At 30.5% G+C, this 19,927-nt stretch overlaps 1 protein-coding gene across 1 annotated transcript in view; it reads left to right on the forward strand.

Annotated features, from left to right (window-relative positions):
- LOC145317491 (protein Wnt-4-like) overlaps positions 1-19,927 on the forward strand; it is a 42,673-nt gene that overhangs the window by 11,696 nt on the left and 11,050 nt on the right. The window contains exons 2-3 of the mRNA XM_080158597.1: positions 11,064-11,151; positions 13,305-13,746. Coding sequence (XP_080014723.1) covers positions 11,064-11,151; positions 13,305-13,746 — 530 coding nt within the window. The remainder of the gene's footprint in view (positions 1-11,063; positions 11,152-13,304; positions 13,747-19,927) is intronic.

The following is a 19,927-nucleotide window of genomic DNA, read 5'->3' on the forward strand; positions in this document are numbered from 1 at the left end:
CTCTTCTTTTCTCTTAGTAATTTTTATTGTTAACCCAAGTGCTGCCAAAAAGGCCACCAACACAACCATAAAAGTCATTTCTCAGAAGTGGTTTTGCTAATCCATGTTGAACCTAGTCAAAATGTGTTGACAAACACATTTTATTTAGTCATCTAAGTTGATCTTTTACCTCATATATACGTCAAACATTACTACCGGAAACCTATATCTCCCATGTAACCTTATGTCGATATAATACTATGACTATAATTGTGTATGGTATCTGTAGGCCTTGCAACTCACAAACAAGTCACAATTGCCACCTTAACTAAACAAAGTAATAAAATTGGCAAATATTTCTTATCCACTCACACTCTATTTACAGGGATAGAGGGAGAGGACAATGGGCAATTATTCCGTCTAAAAGTATTATCATTAATGCATTTATGCCTTAGGTAGCTTGTACATATGTAAAAGTTCGTAGATTAATTTATTTGTCTTAGTCTTTAAGCATATAAACCAAAATATAAGCCATCCCTCACATGTTGATAAAGTAAAGGTCACTTATATCAAATCAAATAGTATGGTATTCCTATCTACCACATATGACAGACAACCTATCCTAGCACATAGTTATACCTAATTCTACTTTATAAAAAGCTTGAATTTTTGTGTGGAAAATTTAAATTTAATATATCCAAATGTGTATCATAAACACACCCTCACAAAGTCATTCAATGTTTTTGTGAAGGCTTGAACTGGTGCCTTTCTAAAAACAAAACCCAGATAAACTGCCTCCCCTATTTGTAGCCACAATTTGATAAGGATGATAACAATGCAGGGATCTAAAGGGATAAGACAATGGCCGATAAATTGGTGTCCATCCCCAATAATGATACACAAAATTACCCTATATGTAGATTACAATTAATGGTTGAAACTTTTGGACATTCGACCTAATAACCCAACAAATCAAAATTTAATAAAGGTCTCCAAATTTGTTAAGCAAACGAATAAGAAAACTTTATTATAAAACTTTGGGGACTAGTGTAATAAACAGCCCAATGTCCCCCCCCCTCCCTGATTACAACGTCCAAATCTATTACTTTTACAGCAAAGCTTTTCAATATAGAAATAGATTATTTTATTTTAAAATTTAAAAGCATTGTAATTTTAAAGTTGAATATGTGGAAATAAAACTTTGATTGCCACAATGTCTTTGTTTTGTATACATTTGAGTTCACATTTCCGCTAAACTTTGAAAATTAAATCTTTTGGGTGAAATTTATCTTCTTTAACTTTGTAAGTTTAAATAAAAGTTTGTCAATGGTTGGAGAAAATATATAAACATGGTTAAAATATCAAAACTCAAAATCTTTAAGGAATATTACATTTTCAAAATTTTAAGTTAAATTTTAAAGAATTTGTAATTAAGCTGTTAAGAATCGAGTCAATGTTCCTCAATAGACAAGACACTAAAACTAATTTGGCGTTGAAAGAATAATTTAAAATTGTAGTTGGGCTTAGGGAGGGAGGGGACATGGGGCTGTTTATTACACTAGTCCCCAAAGTGTTTAGTAGTATTTTCTTCTTCGATGTCTTAACAATTTTTGAACTTTTATTAAATTTTGATTGGTTGGTTCAATAAGTTGAGTGTTCAAACGGTTAAACCACTAATTGTAATTCTACAGAAGGGGCAACTTTGTGTATCATCATTGGGGATGTACATTAATTTATCGGCCACTGTCTTATCCCTTTAGATCTCTGAGTTGGGCTAAGGTGTGAACCTGTAACATGGTTTACTGTTTTATTATTTTATGATGTACATACACAATAGAGCCAGCTACTATTGTCAGGCGGGTGCTACCTATTTTCAAGGTTTAAACTTTTTATATTTTATCTTTGGGCTTTAAAAATATTTCAAAAACTGAAATTTGTGCAAATGTAGATTAAAAGCCTGAAATAAATCAGAGTTAAATCTAAGCTATTGTTTTTTTAAAAATGCACTTTGGTTCAAAAAAGATCATTTTGTAAATAAAAAATCTTTTTGAAATATAACTTTAAATGATGAAATAGAAAATTAAAAAATTATTTTGAAAATTTAATTTTCAAAGTTATTTTTAAAAAGCCATTGTGTAAAGGGTATAAAAACACATACAAGTATTTGACCTATTTTATATTTTGTTACTGGCACTGGTTTCAACTCAGCAGGCTCGATTTAATCTGATTACAAAATAAATGTCATCTCTCTTGTAAGGAAACTTGGATAAAATTGACGAGATAGCCACAAAAGAAATTCAACAACCTGATAAAGGCTTCAAAAATTGGCCCACTATCTTTCTATCTTATTAGTTTGACATAATTGTCAAAACGTTGCTTTAATCAAAACTTGTCAATTAATTTTTTTGTATAGATTTTTGAACATGATAAATTTTATTTCTGGAGATTTATTTAGGTCTAGGCTTATTTGAATCATGCTTTAATTGTGTAAAATAAAAAAGGTCTCCATTTAAAATTTGATATGATTTTAAATATTAGCAACTTTTGTCTAAAGTGTATAAATAATTTAAATATATACTCTCTGTGAGTTGTATGCAGGGATCTTAAGGGATAAGACAATGGACTATAAATGAGTGTACATTCTCAATGATAAAATAGACCTTTTGTAGATCAGAATTAGTCATTAAGAAGTTTGGACTTTGCTACTTTTAGCCAACCAATTAAGATTATTTAATGTACCCAAAGTTTATAAATCCAACGAATGAAATTACATGTTTTATTTAAAATCCACTGTCCCCTCCCTTCCTGGTAGTATGAGTAGTATATGGAATACCGGTTGACTGTGTGTCAGTGTTATCAGTGGTGGAAATCTAAGTGATATTGGTCAGATCACTTAACCTAATAGCTTTGAAAAGCAGCAAGAAAAATTTCCCACAGTAACACATTCAACACTTCAACAATCTATTTTCATTATTTATATATTTCAAAATCTTTTGCTTGCATAATGGACCATCTCAACCCATTTCTTTCAAAAATTCAACTTTTAAAATGAGATATTTTTAGGGATCTAAAGGGATAAGACAATAGCCGATAAATGTATGTAGATCCCCAATGATGATACACAAAATTACCCCTTCTATAAATTAAAATCAGTAGTTGAAACGTTTGAATTCTCAACTTAATGAATCAACCAATTAAAATTCACTAAATTTGTCAAGCCAACGAATAAGAAAACGTTATTTTAAAACTTTGGGGATTAGTGTAATAAACAGCCCATTGTCCCCTCTCTCTCTGGATATTATTCTCTCCTGAGAAATATTTTATATAATGATTGGCCAGTATTTTAAAAGGCCTTTTGTCTTTAGCATCATATCATAAAAGATATTTGAAAGATACCACTTAATCACGTGTACCATGCCGCGTCAAGTTTTAATGGTTTGGGTGGGAGCGCATCAATATGAAACATGACAAGATTAACATAAAACATTAATTGATACATCATTCAGGCATCTTAAATCATCTTAGTATGAGATAATCCATCTCTACAAAGCTGAATTGCTAGAATTTGATTCATTTTCTTATATTGTTGATATAGGCCCCCGAGGAATTCAAAATATTTAAAAAAGGATTTATTGTTTTGTCTTATAATGTGAGTTTGTATGTCCATAAAGATTTTCTATAATTTTCAGGGAAGTTTGGTAATGGTGGGTGGTGTGGCAGCCCCTGTGGGAAAATTCCCACAAAATAAATATGGGAGGGGGGGGGGGGGGGCGAAGCCACTAGTTGATGATGATAGAAATAAAAGATCAAAAAGAAGTATAACAAATGTATAGAAAAATTATCTTTACATGTATTTGGTTAAACAATGACAAAGAAAAATATTTCCCTTCATTACATCTTTTATAGTTTAATCCCTTTTTTCTTAGATACAGCTACTCTATAACTAGGATTTGTCCGTATGTCTTACCTTATTTCCTTCATAATATGTTACTTTGGTGCAGAGTGAAGAAACGTTTTATCTTTTCTCTTAAGTATTGTTCTTTAAAATCCAGAACATTGTTTGTGCTATTTTGGAACAAACCTTTCCTTGTTTATTGATTTAATCTAGATTTTCTAGGCTAGTGATTCTCAATACTATCTTTTTCTACATATTTTTTTTTGTGTCAAAGACTGGCACACTATAGTTACTTACATGTTTTTATATTTTTTTTCTATTATCCGATATTATATAAGCATTCCTTTATAATGGGTATTATTTAATAGGATAGAATTTTGTAGGCCATTAATTGTCCAATTTGATCAAAGCAACAAATGCAAGAAACACTGAATGAATTAGTACAGATAATAATCTAAAAACACCTTAACTCGGAGTTCTTGTGCTTATCTACATCTTCATTTGGTCACAAATATGCTCAACATTTGTTTGTGTGTGTGGTGGGGTAACAAATAGTATGTTGTCATCAGATGACACCTGATGCGCGCAAAGCTCAGTAGGATGCCGCACACTATTATATACAACTGCAAACACGAGACCATAGTAGCACTTAATGAGATTAAAGTAAGTGATAGTGGTTATTCATTTGAATGTCCATATTTCATTTGGAATTTCATTTATAAACTTTTTTTTAATGTCTTTTGGCTGGTTTAAAAAGTTTTTTTTTTAAGTTTAAAAGCTTAACTTTAATGTTAATTGACTAACTAACACAATTTGAATTGTATGAGTTTGTGCGACTGGGTGGCCCTTTTAACTCAATTCATGGCATTTCTCACCGGATACTTGTCAATAATTCATCATGAAACATTTCGGAGCAAAAAATTGTGAGTGCAATTTCTTTGGAAAACTTGTTAGCATCTTAAAAATTATTCAATGGATAATTATTTTGGGCATGATTTACATTTTAATCTTTATACACAATAAAATTCAATTAAATATTAATTTATAAAAATCATAAAAATTCTTTAAAAGGAGATTATTGTGTCCATTTTCAGATTGAAATCTATTTTCTCATATTTCTCTTTAGATATCATCTTCCTATCTCCTCTTTCTCTATAATTCTCTCTCTTTATAGATGAGTATCTATTATATTTCAAGTGTTTATTATCAATCATCGGATGTTATAATTTCATCTCATTGAATCAAGTTGATGATTGTCAAGTAAACTGAGCTCCCAAGGTGCAACTACAAATTAACAACATTGTTTTTATTCTTTCATATTATGGTATGTACTTTATGAAAAATAGTGGCTGCGTCCCTAGCATCTAGGGGCTCTGTATTCCAAGATTCAAAACATAGCCTAAACCATCCCATAACTGAAATCTAAAATTAAAATAGCCTAGAACATCCCAAGGACCATTGTGAAGCTTTCCTAATATGAAAAACTCAATCGGTTTAGTAGTATGAAATCTTGAGCTTCAGACAAAATGTTAATCTTCCTCTAAATTCTCAATTTGCATTCTTGAAATTTGCATTAACCCATCCTATGCAAGTAAAAGTTAATTATTTTAATTTCTTTACCTCGGCATATTTGTAGTTGATCCGATTGAATACTTGAGAAACTCCTTGCGGGCGCAAGGTTCGGTTACAAAGTAATTTCTATAATACTTGGTGTGAATTACTTGGAGAATACTTTCTGCTTACAATCAACTTAAACACCCCCCACCCTTCCATCAACGCAGCCCCATACTTACCTTATATCTAAATATTAATCAAAGTTGAAACCCTTGATTTTGTGGGTTCTAAGAATTATTATAGTGTCCTTCTGTCACAGTTGAATACTGTATTAGTTTAACTTGAAATGAAATAAAGTAATAAAGGAGAACCTAATGTTAATAGAACCAACCTTTAATGATGCGCACTCGTTTTACCAACAAAGTTTATTATATATACATGCATTTTGGTGTTGTCTTGAAGTGTTCTGTTGCTTGAGAATTGTGCAAACCATCTATTAAATATAAATTAAGTTTGTTATGAAGGGGTTATTGAGAGTTTGAGTTGCATAGATATCAGGTACTTCCTCCAGAAATGTATCATCAATAAACATATCATCAACATTTTTTAGACAACTTTTTTTCAAGAATGGTCACTTTTTAAAAAAACTACTATATTTTAAAAAAAATGAATTTTTTATTTTAATTTAATCTTGCTTTAGTTTGTTTAGTAAATTTTTAATAAAACATAAGACTTATAAAATAATGATTGACTATTCTTGATAAAATTTTCTAAGTTTGACTAAAAACTGCAACGGTTTTTCCATGTTTTCCCTAAGTTTTTAACTGGTTTCAATGGTAAGTGTAAATAACAGCATGTTTGTTGCTTACATTACCTTAAAACTTAGTGTAATACTTGAAAATAAACATCTATAGAATTCACTTCAAGTTGTTGGCATCTGGTTCGGAATTGGGGGTGGGGGAGGGCTCTAGGGGTGGATACCATTACATATACCACTAATGGGGACCAGTCCTATACCAGGGGTTGTAATCTAGAAAAAATTATAAGCCTTTTTGTGTGGTTGTTTTTATAAAAAATTGCTTAAGACTAAAACCAAGCTACAATGAAAATTTTAACTTATTAGTATAAAGATATTAAGTAACACTGAGACTGATTAATTTATCAGAATACCCCCCCTGTTGAAAATAAAAGTGGTCAAAAAAATTGTCTGTATGGCTGAGAATTAAAACAATAGAAAGCTTTTTTTTCAATTTATCTATATTCTTTTTAACTGTTTTAAATTTGGTAAAATATTTATTTAAAAGAGTAAATTATGATATAAATAAAAAGCTGAATATTGGCTCCCATGCAGGAATATATTTTAGTCTGATCTCTGATCAGCAAAGTAATTGTTTTATTTCTCAGGTCATAAAACATCAAATTACGGCCTTTTGTTTCTAGATGCACAAATATTGGATCAAGTCCCCAATTAATAAGTCATACAACTAGAAACCTTCGCTGCTAATTGTTAAACTATTAAAAAATGTTTATAAATAATATGAAATTTTTCGCGCGGCCAGAGAAATTTTGCGGATATTCGGTCTTTTTCGCACACTTATCTACGCATATACTGCGAAATATTATAATGTTTTATACATTCAAAATATTTATATTGTTTATATCCATGTGCAAAGGTAGGTTTAACGTTCAGCTGTTGGGCATTAAACAGCCATCAAAAATGGCAAACCAATCTTAGTCTATTGGACCTGATTCCAAATATGAAGAACATGGAATAAAAAGAATAATTCTTCTATGCATTTTCCCACCAGTATTTTATTTCAACCTGGAATACATGGATAGGTTAATTGGTGATAAATTGATGTACATCAACAATGTTAATATACAAAATTACCCCTTCTATAGATTACAAATAGTGGTTGAAACGTTTGGACACTCAACTTAATAAAGCAACCAATCGAAATTTATTATAAAAACCCAAAGTTGATAAGCCAACGAATAAGAAAGCGTTGTAATAAAACTTTTGGGGACTAGTGGAAATAACAGCCCACTGTTACCTCTCTATACACGGATGGGTCAATGGGTGATAAATTTAACTTCTTCCAATTAAAGATTGATTAAATTGTATGTTGTACCCAGAAAAAAATATTGGAAAAGAATGGTGGTTTAATTAATTTTATTTTCCATGAACCTATGCCATTATTTCTGAGTCATCTAAAAATTTTGTTGCAATTTATTTTTATCTGAATCTATTCAATGATTTTGAGATTGGAAGTATTTTAAATTTGTAGATACATCTCCCAAATGTATTCTCATACACCAAATAGGTAAACCTATCGTTAATATTAGTAAATATACGATTACTTTGCTTTAAATTGAAGATATTTGATCTGTACATTAAATAAATTTTATTTTTCAATTGAATTCTTCAAATAAAAGTCAGATTTAATAATGAAAAGAAAAATTTGTTGAAATGTAAAAAAATTGTTGATCTTTTGTGCTTTTATTGTGTCCTGATACGATTAGATGAGGTTCATAGGGAAATTTATGGTAGGGGGGGGGGGGGGGTAGAAGAAAGTTGGCTTATTCCAGGAGTGGGGGGGGGGGATAATGTAGGTATATTATACAGAGTGGTAAGGCATTCCTAACATTCTTATATATAGTGGATAGAACAATATATACACCGTATACACACACACTCACACACACATCCACACACATATACACATACACACACACACACACACACACATATATAAAAAAATATTTAGTATTGGCTGTTCTTTTAGGTATAAGACTTTTAGAAAATAAGTTTAATTTATGCAAATTCTTTGATTATCAATTTAAGATTTTCTATTTATTTTTGCAAACTATTTTGCATGCTATTATACACTTTCTTTAATCCTTTTCTTAAACTAATTAGGATAATCTTTATTCAACTTTTCAAATTTCAAAACTTTTCAATCTTCTTCAGGCAAAAATTTGTTTTCTAAGCAGACATTTTAGTGTTTTTTTTATGCATAAGATTTAAGACAATAACAATGAGTAGTTGAATCGTTTGGACACTTAACTTAAAGAACCATACAATCGTAATTCATTGAAAGTCCCCAAAGTTGTTAAGCTGACTAATAAGAAAACTTTGTCCTCTCCCTCCCTAGCTTATACAACTATAATTTATTCTATGAAGATCATCGAAACTCAAAATTTATTCTAAAATTCATAATTATACACTTTTTAAGTTTTTATATTTCTAAAATATTCAGATTTTTATGTCAAATTAGGAAACATTATATAGGGTAAAACATGATATTTTAAATTTTTTTTTGTTGATAATTAAGAAATTTTCCAAATAACTCAATTTTGTTTTTGTGAAGTTTAAAATAGTTACTCATATATACACGAACTTCAACTTATGAACCTTTTCTTTACTAATTGCCTTTTATGGCTTAATTTTAGAATTTAAGCCAGAACTTTAAATAAGTTTACAAAATTTCAAAAACACTAATGAGAATGTCAGATAAAACATAAGGAAATTTTGAAAAGAAATTTAAAATTTCAACCTTTTACCCTTTTAGTGTTAACTAAGGGAGGTTTTTATTTAAATTTTTACACACATACACACGTACATTATACATGAAGACGTTTAAGTATAATTATGAGAATGAGGATATTTAAATATGGTAATTACAGCTAGGTGTGAATAATTGAGCATCACTGTAATTAAGTAATTAACTCACAATTTAATCTTCACATGCGAGTTACAATTTATGATAAACAAGGCATAGTTTAACTTTTAAAGAGTGTGTCTTCAGCAAAAATATGATAAGATATAGTAGTATGTAGTTAAGAATATTCTAAAAAAATTTCATCTCAAAATTTTCTATCTATTCTTACTCTTTGTTATAGCATAAGGTGTGGGGTGTGTCATCAATAATGCATAGTATCATATTCGCAAAGTATTGAATACTCGCAAAAAAGACTCAAATGGCATTTTAAGATATGATGAGATGTAAATTGTAATATATAAGCATATCGAAGTAAAAGAGAAATTGCAGATAGTAATAATTTTCAGTTGTGATGATATTTGCTAATATGAAACAACTGGCGGAAGTGTGTTGACACCAAGGTGTCGACATAATAGCTTAATCATAAACATTTTCGCATCAATGTGTTAATTCATGTGAAGGATGGGAACACATGCAATATTAAAATGGACACCTACATTGCCAACAATTTTAGAGAATTTTTTACATAAAATTTTAATTAGGCTAGATTTTTAGGTGACTTATGGTTTTCAAGATTAAATGAGCATTTTTGTAATCTAAGCAATTTTTGCTAGGGGCTAAAATAAAGTTTATAGTCATCATTGCCTGATTAATTTTACAAATTCCAATGTTTCGGCCAAAGGTTCATTAATATCAACTTAAGAAAGGATGGAGATTTATTTTTTGATAGTTTACTTTTAAGTAGTTTTGTAAAAAAAAATGTAATACCAATCTTATGATAAGCGCAAAATAGGTATGCATATCTACTACATTGGTTAACTTATATTACTATGAGATTCCACGACCTTTTTACATGTTTAAAATACATGTTAAAGCATATATCTCCAATAAAGTTTGGACCACACGCAGCCAAAAAAAAGCTCATCCCAAGAACATGGTAGGACATTATTTTAATATGTTCAAGTGAATATGTATGTATGTACATATTTCCTTAGGGAGCGCAGCAACTCAGCAATTAAAATATGTCTGCCTATACGTCACAAAATATCTTTTAAAATGTTACACACAAATTAACTAAGTGTCATAATATTCACTGGTTTTTAAATTTTTTCTGTATAATACTTACCTATTCTTCAGAAACTATTGAGAATTTTATTGCTGTGCCACTTATGTACATAATTATTCTTGTTTCCATACATAACTACATATATAAATGTACATAACTCTGATGTTTCAGATCTTATCTGAACATTACAAAGGGGTATAACTCTGTGTCTTTATGTTAATAGAATCAGATTGTTTAACATGATAATCCAGTGTTGACACAAATTACAGCTTAATATCTTTATATTATTCAACTTTTTCTATTAATTTTTTTCAAAAATCAATTTAATTTCAGGCGTCAGAAATGCGACATTTGACAATTTGGTTTTTAATTTTCATGTTAGCTAACCCATATACCCCATATCTTATCTAAAAATTATGCCTTTGGTAGCTGTAAAATGATTATAGAATAGTCTAACTACTCTTGTCCCCTCCCTCCCTGATTTTTTGTCAGCAAGTGGTGTCACGATGACCGAATAAAAGTTGTTTTATTGACCGAGACCAACTAGTGAAATATTAACACCCTCATTTATGTCACCATTTCAACCCTTTTTTCACTTCCTATGGCCTACCCCCCTCGCTAATTTACAGTGCCAATTTTCTATGCCTTTTCGATACATGTCCTTTCACACCCTGCCTGCTTTCAATTAGAGAAAGAGAGAGTTTTATATTTAATCGTTCAAAAGTTTTCTTGAAATACAATTCTTAAATTTGTCATACTGATATGTAAGCGTACCTACCCTTTAAGTTTCTTTTGTCTGTCCGTCCAGACTTAAAGATTGCTGATATTTATTATATTTATTGTTCAGGGCGCTGTCACAAGCTAGCGGCATAGCAAGTAATTCCCGAGACCCGGGGGTTTGTGATCAGATGAAAGGATCGCTTATCAAAAAACAGGTAAACTACCATTTTTTAAAAACTTGTGCTGGGGTCTTAAAGGATGATAAATCAATGAACCCCTAATTATGATAAACAAAATAACCCTTATGAGAATTACAATTTTTGGTGGTATTATCAACACTGTAAATTTGTACAACTCAATCAATTTATTATAATTATTTCTCCCATTAACTTAACATAACCTAACCTTAAAAAAAGGGTTTAGAAATAACATATTAACATCTTTAAGGCTTTTAAATTCTTATGAATCATATTGCCAAAAATATATGATGTTAGCAATTTTACTTGAAAAGTGCATTATTTTCTGAAATTCAATCAGTTTTTGGTTTTATCACCATGAAGTTGCTAAAAATTAAGATAAGACAATTATTTTTTGTAAACAATATTTGTAATCAATTTTAGATAAAAACTTAATATTATTATGTATTAATTTTCTAGTTTGTTCTACAAGTGTTACAACACACGATTTTTTTGGTTGGATATTAAAATATAAATGTTTCATCAAGTTTGCGTCACGAAGAATAATTTAGACACAGTAAGAACTTCGTCTACAAGTTTTATCAAATTGAAAAGGTTGAACTTATTTTTGGAAAATGAATAAGACAACGGCAGATAATTTATGTAATCTCCAATGATGATACACAAAAATAACCCCTTCTGTAGATTACAATTAGGGGTTAAAACGTTTGGACACTCAACCTAACAAACTAACTTTTGAGCAAAATATTTTAGATAGGAACTTTTAACATTTTAATCTAACCTGTAAAGTTAAAACTTTAACCTTAAATTGAATCAAAAGATTTAATTTTAAGTAACATAAATATGCTTTTTAGTTCTGCTTCAACGCCATTTAAATTCTGTTCGTTAAACTTAAACGAAGACAATATCAGGGCTGAAGGGATAAGAAAATAAAAATCTTTTATTAAATTCCAAGTATTTATATTCTCAAATATAGAAAATAAATATAAGTGAATAATTACACAATTAAAAACTTTTTCAGCTAAAATGTGGGGGGGGGGGATTTATTCTTTCGTTTCCAATCCCCTAATCCGTGAGACTAGAGGGATAAAGTTTTGACCATTCTTATAACTTTAACTGAGTAGGGGAGCAAGAATTAGGGGGGGGGGGGGGGGGGAGATTCTATTTGAATTTTGATTTCCATAAGAATTTAATAAAATGTAAAAACTTTTATGTAACAGAACCAAAATTTTAACTTTTTTGATTTTCAAACTTTTATTTGAGTTTTGTTTTTAAGATTTGTTGTTTTAAACTTTGATTCATCGACACCACATTAAGTCTGTGTGATAAATAAATAGTAAAAAAGTCAAATTCAGATTGTTGGACGTACGGACGTACAGATAAGCCTAAATTATAGAGTAGAGGAACCTTAAATATTACTTTGGGTTGAAATGTTTCTTATTCATTTGTTATTTTGTGTAAATAGGGTTTGCATGTGAACTTTTAACTCTTCACACACACACACACACACACCACACACACTCACACACACACACACACCACACACACTCACACACACACACAACACACACACACACCACACTACTACTTGAAACCAAATTTGCATTTCTCAAGTTTTTGCCACATTATGAATATCCTACATATTAACCCTTACTCACTTTTTTTTGTAGCGCTGCAACTCAATGACTCAAAGGTCTAAATGTCCGTTCGTCATCCCTTCATCGCATTGCATGTGTTATATCAGAAGTGTAAGTCTATAGTGATAAAAACTCTTATTGGTGTCAGCAATAAAAGATAAAATTTGATAAAAAGATTTTCTTGTCCCTTTTTAAGCCAGTGTGCACAGTGTTTATTTTTTATACATGGACATTCATCTGAGTTTAATTCTCTTTCCTGCCCTTTCTATTACTCTCCTTCTTTCTTTTTCTTGCATTTCTATATAATTCTTCTTGTCTCACAGCGAATATAAAAAGAGTATAATTTGAGGGCTGCATGAATTATAATTTACCAGAAGCCGGCAAAGAAAAATTCATTGTGTGTAAATCTCGCGAAGCTCCAAAGCATACAATCAGAGCGCTCTGTAGTGCAAATAATAAAAGTATATGACAGCGAATTTTTTAACAAGAATTTGAATTGTGTTCTTTAATTAACTTTAAAAAAATATTTTCTAGGTAAAGTTTTGCAAGCGGAATCCAGGATTTATGGACAGCGTGCGGTTGGGTGCTGTTAGGGCCATTGATGAATGCCAGTACCAGTTCCGCGCCAGAAGATGGAACTGTTCCACCCTGCAGGACAACTACAAGCGCCAGTACAACTTCCTGGCCAGCCATCTCAACAACAAGCTTGACTCTGCCAGCATGGCGGCCGGATTTCCCTCGTTGTCCACCAGCTCTATCTACGCAACCGGCGGCAACATGGCGGTCAAGCCGTTCGCGCAGGAATCGACTATGAATGCCATGCCGAATTCGTTGAGTCCTGGATACAACAGGTACAACACACGAGAGGGAAGACAGAGGAAGAGCAGGAACACGCGTCGCAGATCTGGCGGTAACAGGAGGGACAGAGAACGGAAGAGAAAAGAACGTAGCCGCAGTCTCAGCAGAAGTGTTAAATGTAAGTTTTTATTGAAAAATTTATTCAAAATATTCAAATTCTTTGAGAAATTGTCTTTACTCAATTAAACTTTTGTTTCAAGTTTCCTTATTTGATCTCAGCACATCACACCCTCTCCTATATTAATTTCTATTTCTTAATTTACCAGACTTGCCATATCTCTCTCTCTCATCCTTCATTCTCTCTTTCTCTCTTTCTCTCTTTATCTCTCTCTCTCTCTCTCTAGCATCAATGTTTCGACTTTCTTTGAACTCTTAGGTCTATTAGATTGTTGATAATAGATAGATACAAATTAGTCAGGGATCTAAAGGGATAAGACAATGTCTGAAAAATTGATGTACATCCCTAATTATGACACACAAAATTACACCTTCTGTAATTTTAAAATAGTTGTTGAAACGTTTCAGCGCTTAACTTTAAAACCAAACAATCAAAATTTAGTAATATTATCAAACGTTGTTATGCCAACGAATAAGAAAACGTTATTGTAAAACTTTGGAGACTAGTGTAATAAACTGCCCATTGTCCCCTCTCTCTCTACAAATTAGTACTAAAAGAGAAAAATTCTTGTTACATGTAGCATGTGAAAATGTGTGTGTGTGTATGAATGAGTTAATTATATAATATCTCCTGCGTAGTCTCCCAGTGGGTGACTATTCAACTGTGTTGTGTTAACCCCCCAGGAGTTAAACATATTATAATTCACTTACAAATATTTACATATCATCTACATTTAGTTGTTTAGAAACTGTATCTTTTACTACTCCCCCCACCCCCCTCTCTTTTATTCAACCAAAGCATGGTTTAAGCTTTTTATGTTTATTTATTCAAAAATATTAAATAATAAAATGAAAATTATGATCAATTTTCTCATTTTAAATATAATTTTATAGTAATGGATGAAGAATATATATACATGGATATTATGACAGGGAAAAATTGTCGTCAATTTAGCTTGCTAGAATAGGCATCAATTATTGGACAGATCGTTCGTCCAGTAAGAGGAGGGTAAAGGGGGTGGATGGAAGGTATCGTTATTATAGCCCGCTGCGTGTTTCACTTTATTAGAGAACATGAAAATCTGGTGTAAGCTATTTGTAAAGTAAAGAATATTTTTGTTGTCTTTTAGTATTTTTTATCTATGAAATTCTAACAGATTTTAAAAATGCTTTATTAATTATGTTTATGATATGAAATTAAAATAAGATGAAATGCAACTGTAAAGCCCATATGAAAACAGTGCAGCTGCAATTGAGTACAGACAGAATAGGGATAATATAGTAACTCTGTCATTATCAAATCATTCCTACATCTGCCTATTTTAATATTATTATTATTGAAAACTTACAAGGTACAAATTTATCATTATCATATGGACCCCTGCAGGCTGCTTAATTCAATTCAAAGCTACTTAAATTCAATATAATGTAGGTATTTTGGTCAGATTTCTAAAATTTTAGCAAAATAATTATTTTTTTTGGTTGGCTACTTATGGTCAAAAGCTTTTTAGATATAATAAAGTTTTAATTTGAACATGTGTCTACCTAAAATTTCTTTTTTTATTATTTTATAAATTTTAAAGCAAAAATTATTTTTGACCATTATTTAGAGTATAAACAGGGAGGGAGGGGACATTGGACTGTTTATTACACTGGTCCCCAAAGTTTTATAATAACGTTTCTTATTCGTTGGCTTAACAACTTTTATTGATTTTCTATTAGTTAGTTTAATAAGTTGAGTGTCCAAACGTTTCAACCCCTTATTATAACCTACAAAAGAGTTAACTTTCTTTATTATCACTGGGGATTTATGTGCCATTGTCTTATCCCTTTAGATCCCTGTTAATAAAGGCCGGTGCTTCTTTCCTATTATGGGACGAAACTTTGAGTTTATTTGGAAAGATATTTAGGATAATTATTGGGTCTGTTTTCATTGAAACCCCCAAATTAAAGTGTTTGAGTCCTGCAACTTCCACCTTTAAAAACGAATACTTTTTAAAAGAATTTTTATGTCACGGATAATTTACATAAATGTTTGAGTATTATGTTTTAATAAAAATATTTCATAAAATTCATGATTACTAATATTGGTCAGTTAGGTCATAATTATTATTGTAGCTTAAAAATAAGGAATCTAAGAAGGAACATTATATTATATTTTTGGTATTGTACAAAATTTTCAACCTTGAGTAAATAAACCTTGTCTGGGATATCTGTTTGTGTCCAGTGGGCGTGTCAGGACATGACTGTTGTTGTCCTGTTTACAACAGATCCAGTTTATCTGTCCAGCCTGTAATTTAGATCATTATTTTCATATCTATTTTTGGTTAACTATAGAGCTGGCCAATATTCACCCCCTTGCCATCCCCCCTCCCCTCCAACCTCCCCTAATTGGAACCCCCTGATGTTAATGTAGAGTGTTATAATTGTACCATTTACTATGCCCTTCCTTTTCCCACCTGTCTACGCCTCTTCAAATCTGCCTGATGTCCCCTCCCCCCCCCCCCCCCCAACGTGGACGGAAGTAAGGATTGTGTTATATTATTGACTATCTATGCATAATTATAACCATGTATTATATAGACAGCAAAGGTAAATTAAGCACAATTCTAGGTTAAATACCCTTCGGTAATTATCCCTATTGAATTAATATGTAACAATGGGGTATTCCTGTCCAGTTTTTTGTTTAGGAATGAATATTTCTTACCCTCGTGAATAAATGATGACCTATCGGTCCATATTCATTCCTAAACAAAAAACTGGACAGGAATATCATTCTCATTTAAACAAAAACTCATTTTTATGCTAGTAAAATGTGGTTTGATTTTGGTTTTTAAATTTCATTTATTTCCCTGGTATAATTTTTCTTTCTTTTAGTAATTAATAAAAATTCTAAAATCTTCCAAAAAAAATTAAAAATCTTCTAAAATCATACCAGGGATATAAATGAGATACCAGGGAAATAAATGAATATTTACATCCACTATTTAAGGGGTTGTTTATATGGGAATGTTTTTTTTAAAAAAATGTTTAAAAAAATAAAGCAATTAATATGATACTTTGTTATATAACTTATTTATTAGGACATATTCAAGTGATGAACGTACAGTCTTGCCCTAACCATAGAGTAGATGCACTATTAAATATATTAAAATTTAAGAACTTTTTTTTAGTGGAAAGTTAACCAACTTTATTATTATTGATTTAATATGCGAAAAAAATAATTGGAATAAAGGCATCATAGATCAGATACACACACATACACACACACACATACACACACACACACATACACACACACACACATTTATATTTTGATCAATATATAATAATAGCCATAGTTCTCAGGTAATTAACACTTCATTTACCATTATTTTTTATTCATCATCAACCAAAATTCTACTTTCCTTCCCCCAATTAATTGAGTTCCATTGTGTGTTATACAGGAAAAAATATAATTTTATTCTGTTATCACAATTTTGTCATTTATTGATTTTGATTTATTATTAAAGAAAAAGAAGATAGGTCTACCTACATTATATTTATGTTTCAATCTCATTTACACATTTATGAAAGTTTAATCTAAATAATAAAAAATTTTTTTCAAGGGATTAAAAAGTTAAATATAAATAATTAAAGAATGTGATTAATCCTGTAAGTTTAATTTACTTAATTCAAATGTTCCTGCCAGTATTTGTAAAAACAATTAAAAAATATTTTTATGAGGATTATGCCCGCTGAGTTAACTTAGATTTAAATAACTTCAAAAATCAAAAATACATTTTTCCTATAACTTATTAATTTATCTAAAAACTGATTTTTAATTCCTGATAAAAATTAGCAGATCATTTTTGGGAAAGGGCTTAGGTATCTTTTTTTGGAATTCCAACCCTCATTTTAATTGACATTTTCACATAAATTTGATAGACATTTAAAAAAGTTTCAACTGTCATATTTGGTAAAAAAAAGGATACTGTTTTTTTATTCATTTAGTGCATTTTTAAGTATTTAATCGTCACGTCCTAAAATTGGATCATTATCAGAAAATGTAAATTTGCCATAAAAGAAGAACTAATTAGATACAGATAAATACAACAACTTTTAGAAAATTAACATTTTCTTTTTATTTAGATTTTAAAAAATCCCATTGAAGTAATTTTAATTTTTTAAAATAACTTAGATTATTTTTCATTTCTTGGTGAATACTTCAGTAGCAACAAAAAGTAGTAAGGTTTTTGTCTGTAGCTTAAAATTTCGAAAACTACTGAACTGATTGAGTTCTGCATTATATGGATGCTTCTTATATATAGGCTATTTAACTTTATATCTAAGTTTGGTTTTGGCTATTTTCCTACTTTCCTTACCCCTAAGAATACAAAGCCCCTAGATGCTAGGAGCGCAACCGCTACTGATAATATAAAGCATACAATGATGTTATTATTATGAATATAATATTAATATGCTACTGATCTTATTATGCTTCACTTCATAAGGTTAAACTAAAGATCTTATCAGTAACATAAAATAACAAGAACCAATTCGTCCAAAAGTAGCACGACTAGGATGAAATTTTATTTATCTAGCGCACAGAACTACTCTTTTGTATTATTATTAAAGCAGCTAGAAAGCATTCAATAAGCAGTCTAGTTATAAAAAAATATGCTATATATTATTACAAAAAATTAGACTTTACATTAATAGAGTTTAACAGACAGACGAGTATATAATCTAATCATAAAGTAGCTACGCTACTAAAAATACTGGGTAAGCAAGGGGGAGAGATGCATTATCAAAAAGAGATATTATAAGTATTATTGGGGAGAGGGGGAGGGGGTGGTATGACAAAAAGTATTATTAACGGAAGTTTGGACACGAATACACGGGTATAATCCCCATATATATACATTTATGCACATTGTTCACTTTATTTGTAAAAAACATTTTGAAAACATACAAGTTTCAAAATTACTGTGTTCCTTAAATAATAATCCTATCCTCCTATTATAAAAAGTAGTAAGCGTTTTTTGTCTGTTCTGAAGGATCTCGTTAACCGCTGAACCGATATTGTTCTCCTTTACAGTGAAGCTTCTTATATGTCCTGGAAAAGTTTTAAACTATTTTTGGGGAGGGTTACTCCCCTCCCCTAAAAGTTACTTTTTTTACTCTTTTGAAACTTAAATTTAAAATGGAATTATGTCGACTTTTCCCCCTCCAACCCTAAGTGCCCCTAGAGTCTTAACTATGAGAACAAAGAAATAATTTGAATTTTGTATGTTTCTATCCATTGTTTATTATTGATTAGCCTAATTCCATTTTACAATCTAACTCTTCTGTTGATAATCTACAATTCCACCCTCTCTCTTCCCCCCTCGCTTTAAATCCCTTTAATTAAAATGTCCCTCCCACCCACTCTTTCCGGAAATATTTTTGTGCGGAGGTCCAATTTTAGTTAATTAAAGATTGTTCACGCTTCTTCTAAAGTTGAGGTGACACAGAACAGGGACCTAATTCTAGAAGAAAATATCGTTAAAAGTCAACCATTTATAAATTGAAAATTAAATTATATTTCCAGCATGGCTTCGAAACCGATTAATATCCGCTGGATTAGAACCAGTTCTAATTTATACTGAAAAATCATGTATCGTATCGTATTTTATCCAGTTTTCTACAAATATAAAAATGTATAATCATAATATTAAAACCAGTTTTGTTAGCCCGTGCTAATCTTATACTTGTACATATGTCCGCGGAAAGGTTTTTGTGATACGATGCGATAAATAACTATTCAGTATTCATTCAACCTAAATAAAATTTATAATTTTTAGAGTTGACCTCCTTTTTTTTATTTCTACACCCCCTTACAATTTCTTTTTATGTTTGACACCTCTAATCAGAAATACAAATTTTCCAGGTGATTTATGAACTCTATAGTAATAATAATTATTTTCTCAATTATTTTTTGATGACCCTCCTTGCACCCACACACACACACTTAATTATAGGTTCTTCTTTCTTAATCTAGTTCCCAAGATAATTTAGTTCCCACCTGATGGAGAGAGAAGGGAGGGAGGGAAGGGGGAGAGGGGGGGGGGTAATAATGAAGTTGACCGCTGGAGTTAATCCAGGTCATTGTTTTATTATATTTCGCGCTTTCTTTAATTTTATAATCCTTATTATCAAAA

The sequence above is a fragment of the Acartia tonsa genome, chromosome 4 (assembly GCF_053477335.1).
Source record: "Acartia tonsa isolate MP-2025a chromosome 4, ASM5347733v1, whole genome shotgun sequence".
In the NCBI taxonomy this organism is placed as follows: domain Eukaryota; kingdom Metazoa; phylum Arthropoda; class Copepoda; order Calanoida; family Acartiidae; genus Acartia; species Acartia tonsa.